The 7,210-nt window shown below is 60.7% G+C and overlaps 1 protein-coding gene across 1 annotated transcript in view; it reads left to right on the forward strand.

The window, feature by feature from the left end:
• The window catches only part of WDR18 (WD repeat domain 18), a 14,815-nt gene that overhangs the window by 7,083 nt on the left and 522 nt on the right, over positions 1-7,210 (forward strand). Inside the window, exons 4-11 of the mRNA XM_010001855.1 lie at positions 322-432; positions 1,359-1,492; positions 1,946-2,087; positions 2,582-2,725; positions 2,909-2,973; positions 3,085-3,209; positions 6,608-6,774; positions 7,174-7,177. Of these exons, the coding sequence (XP_010000157.1) occupies positions 322-432; positions 1,359-1,492; positions 1,946-2,087; positions 2,582-2,725; positions 2,909-2,973; positions 3,085-3,209; positions 6,608-6,774; positions 7,174-7,177 (892 nt within the window). The remainder of the gene's footprint in view (positions 1-321; positions 433-1,358; positions 1,493-1,945; positions 2,088-2,581; positions 2,726-2,908; positions 2,974-3,084; positions 3,210-6,607; positions 6,775-7,173; positions 7,178-7,210) is intronic.

Below are 7,210 nucleotides of genomic sequence, written 5' to 3' on the forward strand. Positions count from 1 at the left end.
CTCTTTATGGCCAGACCCCCCCAGGGCCCCTCTCTCCCTCCCCTCTGTGGGAAACTCCCCCCCATAGCGACCCCCACCCCCGCGGTCCGATGCCCCACAGAGCCCTCCCGGGGACCCCCCTGAGCCCCCTCCGTTCCATGGGGGTTGCACACATGGACTCTGGTTCAACATCGTCTTCCTCTGTGGCCCCGGGGTGGAGGGCACAGCTCACACCCTGCACGAGCCTCCTGCCCCTGGGCCAGGCTGGGCTCAACCAGGGCCTTGTTCCTCTCCCCTGCTGTGGCCCTTGCTCAAGGGTCACTCTGTTCTCTCTGCCCTCAGGACCAGCTCCAGCAGAAGATCATCTGTCCCGGGCCCGTGACCTGCCTGACAGCTTCTCCCAACGGGCTCTACATCTTGGCAGGAGTTGCTGAGAGCATCTACCTGTGGGAGGTGAGCAGCTGCTTGGGATGGGGGTGTTGAGATTCGTGGCCTGTTCAGTCAGGAAGAGCCCCCAACCCCCTGGGTGTCCCTGAGCCCACCTTATCTGGACTGCAGAACAGCTGGGGGCTCTGCTGGGCCATGTCTGTTCCAGCTGGCCTGGGCCCTGCACTGCCCCGAGGAGGGGCATGGGGACTCTATCTTGATTAATCAGATTTTTCTTTTAAAAGTGGCAATGTTGGAAGAAAAGCCCTGGTGAGGAGTGTGGGACTGAGGACAGCAGCTTGTGGGAGTTACTCGCTCATGGTGCTCTGGGCTGGGCTGCTCAGCTCCTCTGCAGAGTGGGGCCCTCCTGCTGCCCCCACCTCCCTGCCTGGGCTGGTGACAACACTGTCCTGGCACGGGGAACCTTGGAGGATCTGCATGGGAACCATCAGGGAGCTGGAGAGCAGCCCATGAGCCCTCGTTTTGTGCCTTCCCTCTGAAACTGCTCATTCTCTGCAGTTTGGTTTAATTTTTAGGTGTAATTCAGACAATGAGAGAGTAATTTCTGTTTTTCAATGCAGGGCTCCCTCCCTGCCCTCCCATTCTCTCCCCAGCCAAGGTGTTGCCTTTCAGCAAGAAAGGGTTTGGGTTTAGGGAGCTCCTTGTCCACCCTAAAGCTTCCATTCACCCAGGCAGACAGTCTCTTCCTGAGTGTGGCTTTTGTCACCCCCCACAGCCATCATCTTAGATCAGGGAGGCTGGAAGAGGCCATCAGAGCAATGTAACAGTGAACAGGGAATGTGTGCTGCTTGCTTGTGCCCTGGCTAGAGAAATGGACCTGGAATCACTTGGTTCCCGAGTTGACATGGGCAGGACCTCTTCAAGCTGCCCTGTGGTGTCTGGGCCATCTCAGTGCTCCTTTCTGAGTGCCCTCCTCCCTTTTCCTGCTCCAGGTCTCCAATGGGAACCTCCTGGCCATCCTGAACCGACACTACCAGGACCTCACGTGCCTCTGCTTCACTGATGACAGCAGCCACTTCCTCTCGGGGGCAAAGGACTGCCTGGCCCTGGTGTGGAACCTCTACAGGTAACACTGCCCACGGGCAGGTCTGGGCGCAGGGACAGGGACCATCTGGGTGAGGACTGTGGGGAGAAGGGATCAGCCACCACGTCTCAGAGGTGGGATCAGCTCTGCCTAAGCTGGTGGTAAAACTGGTGATGAGTCTGTGCCTTCCCTGGGCTGTTGTTATCCAGGGAGCTTTTTCCTGGTGTCTCCTCTGTTTTTACCAAGCTGGGGCATATGGCTCTGACTTCTCTTCCCTGCTTGGTGCAGTGGGCTGTGTTCCCTGCTGATGGCAGCTGAGGACTCTGTCCCCTCTGGCACGGGGAGCTTAGCAGTGTCCCTTGTCCTCAGTATCCCTGACAGCCCCTGTCTCCCTCTTGGTCCTGGTGGGCAGCAGGGCCACCCTGTGTCCTCTCTGCTCAGGCAGCCCTGGTGCTGCTCCTGCAGACCCTCGTGACCCCTCTGCTCTCCCCACAGTGTGCTGCAGGCAGAGCCCTCCCAGATCCCTGACCCCCGCCACGTCTGGTCCCGGCACAGCCTCCCCATCACCGACCTGTGCTGTGGCTTTGGGGGGCCCTTGGCACGGGCTGCCACTGCCTCCCTCGACCAGACAGCAAAGGTAAGGCTTGGTCCCCAGAGGGTTAAAGTGGGGCCCTGCAGAGCTCCGGGGGGAGGGAGGGCAGGCTGCAGTAGCTGAATTTCTTGGCTGCCTCTGTGATGACTCAGAGCTGCCAGACCTAATGGGCTTCTCCTCTCCAAACCCCAGCAGTTTCCCTGCACCTGCCCCGGGGCTGGGCCTCAACCTGCTCTGCAGTCCCTCTGCTCTGGGAATGTTTGGGTCAGCTCCTCTGATCCCCCTCCCTGATGGCCTTTAGTCCCCAAGGACAGAGACTGGAGCATCCTGGAGCCCTTCGAGGGCTCTGCCCTGGGGGCAAGATGGTCCCCAGTGGGGTCAAGGGCTCCTTTAGAGCTGCCTGGGAAACTTGTAAGGGTTCCGTGGCCCTGCCCGATTTCTGGTACCAACTGTGGCCCCACCCCAGGAGCAGCAGTGTCTCCATCCAGCCCTGCCCATGACACTGAAGCCCCTGATTGTCCTGTTCCCTCCCCCTCCAGCTCTGGGAAGTCTCCTCTGGGGAGCTCCTGCTTTCCGTTCTCTTCGACGTGGGGATCATGGCTGTGACCCTCGACCTCTCCGAGTACCACATGTTCTGTGGTGGGATGGACGGGTCCATCTTCCAGGTTGATCTCTGTGCCTGGGTGAGTCCTGACAGGGCACCCTGAGCCACTGACACCTCCCTCCTGCATGACCTGACCTGCCAGGGTGTGGGAGGGCCTGGCTTCCCGTGTTCTCCTCTGCCCCCTCCAGACACAGGGATGAACCTGCTGGCTTCAGTCTTCTGCATCTAAACTTCTCTCTCTCTCCTTCCTCCACTTCTGCAGCCAGTCCAGAGAGACCGGACCTTCCAGACAGAGCGGGAGAACGGGAAGGTCTTCAAAGGGCACAGGTGAGGGACCAGACATACCTGCCAAGCCCTTTGTTGCCCCATCTGCCCCCTCACCAGTTTCTGTCAGTCCTGGGGTCATCCTGAGTTTAAACCTGCTCTTCCCCGTTCCAGGAACCAGGTGACGTGTCTGTCTGTCTCCACGGATGGCAGCCTCCTGCTCTCGGGCTCGCACGACGAAACCGTGCGGCTGTGGGACATCCAGAGCAAGCAGTGCCTGAAGACCATGAATCACAAAGGTAGGCACGTCCTTATCTCCAGGATCCTTTCCTCCTCAGGGCTGCCAGGGCTGCTGCTGTCTCACTTCAGCTGCTCTGACGCTGCCCTGGGCACTTGAGGGTTTCTCTGCTCCTTGCCTCACGCTGGAGGGAGGGCAGAGGCATTAGAGGGACGCCTTTGCTGTCTGGAGGGATGTTTTGACCTTGCCCATGTCTGTTAACAACCCTCCTGTGCTCTGTCGGGGAGTGAGTCATGGATTTCACCCCGTCGCTGAGGACATCCAGGACAGTCCTCCTTGTTTTCCACAGGGAGCAGTTGCCCCACATGCACCCGAACGCCTGGGGAGGCCGTGGGAGGGGGGGAATGTGTCTGGAGAAGGGGCTGTCACTGTGACCCCAGCAGCCAGTACCTGTGAGCTCATTAGACCTGAAGTGAATCCCAGATAAACAGTGTCCTGGGACAAACCGACCCTGGGCTCCGCCCAGCAATGGGGGGGGGGCTCGGGCCAGCAGGGGGGTCCAGCCCCCCTGTGAGCAGTGCAGCTCTTACCTGACCGTGGTGCTCTCCAGTCTCTCCCTGGGGTTCTGGCAGCACTGCCCAAACCCTCCCTGCGGGGCTGGGGGTGCAGGTTGGACCCTCTGGACAGGGGTGTGAGCTGCTGCCCAGGTGTGGCTGGCAGCCCAGGGACCTGCTTGCCTCCTCCAAGGGGACCCACTGCAGTGCCCATCCTGCTGGTCTTGCCTTGCTCCAGTGCTGGGAGGGGGAGAGCAGCCAAAATCAGAGCTGTGTGAGTCATCAGAGGAGGGGGGGCAACCTCCCACTGCCAGCTGGGACCTGAACCCTCCCCAGGGCTGCAGGGGAGCGTGGGTGAACACGAGGGAGTAAAGATGGACACAGGGGAGTGAAAATAGGCATGAACCCTTCCTGTGAGGGGCAGGACCAGGTTGCTGGTGCTGCTGGAGCTGGGCTTAGGAGATGTGGGTGCTTTCTGCAGCCTTGCCTCATCCTGCCAGCTTGGATTTGGCTTCCCTGGCACCAGGACCACCCCACTGCTGTGGTGTGCCTTGTCTGAGCCCAGGTTCTGGAGCTGCCATCCAGGGCAGCCCACCACCAGTGCCCAGCTCTGCTGTCCCAGCCACCCTGTCTCACTGGAGCAGCCACTTCCCTGCAGCTCTGGTGGCCAGGGGACCCACTGCAGTGCCCATCCTGCTGGTCTTGCCTTGCTCCAGTGCTGGGAGGGGGAGAGCAGCCAAAATCAGAGCTGTGTGAGTCATCAGAGGAGGGGGGGCAACCTCCCACTGCCAGCTGGGACCTGAACCCTGCCCAGGGCTGCAGGGGAGCGTGGGTGAACACGAGGGAGTAAAGATGGACACAGGGGAGTGAAAATAGGCATGAACCCTTCCTGTGAGGGGCAGGACCAGGTTGCTGGTGCTGCTGGAGCTGGGCTTAGGAGATGTGGGTGCTTTCTGCAGCCTTGCCTCATCCTGCCAGCTTGGATTTGGCTTCCCTGGCACCAGGACCACCCCACTGCTGTGGTGTGCCTTGTCTGAGCCCAGGTTCTGGAGCTGCCATCCAGGGCAGCCCACCACCAGTGCCCAGCTCTGCTGTCCCAGCCACCCTGTCTCACTGGAGCAGCCACTTCCCTGCAGCTCTGGTGCCCAGTGGGTCACTGTCCCCCTTGGCCTTTCTCACTACCTCTGAGCTGTGACACAAGGTCTGTTACCTGCTGCTGCCCCACTCTCCCCTCCAGCGCCTTCCCTGAGCCTTTCCTTTCCCAGGACAGGGATGGCACAGCTTTGTCTGATGTGACAGCAGCCTCCAGCCTGGTGTGCTTGGGAGAGTGAGGCCCCTGTGCCTGCGGGGCAGAGGGAGGAGCTGGGGGCAAGGCAGGAACTGCTGCCTCCCCCATCTGGGTGCTGCAAATAGAGCAGGGGCGGTGGAGCGTGGCTCCGCAGGCAGGGCAGAGGCAGCAGCTTCTCCTGCAAGGTTTGCTTGTCCTTGACGGGGGCAGAGCACGTGCAGGCAGATGGACCTTGAGAAACTGGGCTCTTGGGTAACGAGCTGTGACTCTGCCAGGCAAGGCAGGGCTGCTGGGGGTCCCCCGGTGTGGCTGGCACTGTTCCCAGGGGAACAGGGGACCTCAGGGTGAGGCTGTGAGCCAGCACTCCCTGGTTCTCCTGTCAGCATTGCCCCAAGATCCCTCTTTGCCTCAGTTCCTGCCCCACAAGGAACCTTATATCTGTTCCTTTTCTCTGCAAGCTCCCTGTGGCACAGACTGTCCCCAAGGACTCACTTGTGCAGGGGCATCCCATGGATCCTCCAGACAATCCCTGGATTATTTATCCCTCCCCGGGTTAAACCAGGTCCCTCTGCCCACCCTGGGAGGGTGTTACCTGCTGCCAGGTCCCTGAGCTATGCTGATAGGGGGGTTTGGATGTGTTGTGCATCTGATGGGGCCCAAGGGTGGCTGGGGGGCCTCACCTGGATGGTGACCAGCTCTAGGGGTCTGTGGGCTTGTTCCCAAGATCTTATCATCTCCACCTTCCTCATCCTGTCTTTGCAAATTGCTCCTGGAGCTGCCAGGGAGCCCGCAGTGATAATCTCACTAATGGATCCTTCCACAGGCAGCAGCAAATGTCTTGTCGTGAGGGAGGGAGCAGGAGTACAACAAATGTTTGCTACAGCAAAGAGCAGCATCTGGGCTAAACCTGCAGGAATCCAGCCTTGGATCCTGGAGGGTCGGGCTGCAGAGCAGGCTCTGGTCCAGCTGGAGAGGCAGTTGATGGCCAGGGAGCCCTGGTCCCTGCTAGAGGTGCTTTTGTCCATCTCCTCTGCAGAGACTGAGCCTTGGGTGGCCCCATGCTGCTGTGCTCCCCCATCCTGCACCTTTCCCACCACAGCCTGTCCCTGCTCAGGTGCATCTGGATCCATTTAACCTTTCCCTCCGTGCTGTCGATCTCAGCCAGGGGAAGATGGATGGTCAGGGATTGATTAGTGGTGACAGCAGCTCTGCTCACACACGAGCTGCTGGAGGAGGGGCTGCAGGTGGAGGGGGGGGTGGCTTTGAGGAGCTTCAAGGGGTGGCTGTGTCTGATGGGGAGAGGTTTGGGGTGTGGGGGCAGTGGTGTGGGGTTGCCAGTGAGCAGGAGTTCATAAGGGGGGGGCAGAAGAGGGTGCTGACAGAAAACAGCAGCCTGTGTGGGTAAATGCAGTAATTAAGGCGCTCGTTAGCTCTGCCAAAGGAGAGTGTGTGATGGATCATTGCAGGAGGCAGCCGGGAGAGCCGCGGCTGCTGGGCGGCTCTGCGGGGGGGCCGGGCTGTGCCCCCCCATGGCCCCTGGCTGCTCTCAGGTGCCAGGCAAAAGACCATCCCACTGGTGGGGGGGTCTGACCTGTCCCTTCCTCTTGTCCCATCCAGGTCCGATCACAAACGCCTTCATAGTGCTGGCCCCAGCCAACATGTTCAACCCGGACGGGAAGCCCAGCATCCCCCTCCCCAAGTTCAGCAAACACCTCCACGGCACCGAGAGCAACGACGAGCAGGGGAGTGAGGGGGTGACGCTGCGCCTGGGGCTCCACCAGCAGGTACCCAAGAGCAGGGCAGGGGGAGGCAGGGGCTGGGGGGTCTCTGCAAAATTTCCCCTGCAGCCAGAGCAGTGGCAGTGGCCAGGCTGTGCTGACCTTAAAGAGCAGCAGCTCCACGGCCTGTCCTGATCCCCCCCCCCCACTGCTGAACTTGCCCAAGGTGGAGCAGGGTCCTGGCTGGGGCACATGTGTGTTTCTGGTCACCCCAGCATGGCTGTCCCTGGGCAGGGGGTGTCCTGCACCATCAGTGATCCCGGGCTTGCTGTGCCATGCTGGTCCATCCTCTGGCCCTGCTGGTCCCAGAGCTGCTCCCCTCTGTCAGTGTCTGTCCCCCAGCAAGTGACTGTCCTGTCACTGCTGATGGATGAGCTCTGTGTGGGAGACGTGGCAGCCATGCAGGGAAGTCCTGGTGCTGCTTTGGAAATGTCTGTTGCTC

The sequence above is a fragment of the Chaetura pelagica genome, unplaced genomic scaffold (assembly GCF_000747805.2).
Source record: "Chaetura pelagica isolate M959 unplaced genomic scaffold, ChaPel_1.0 scaffold1407, whole genome shotgun sequence".
NCBI lineage: Eukaryota > Metazoa > Chordata > Aves > Apodiformes > Apodidae > Chaetura > Chaetura pelagica.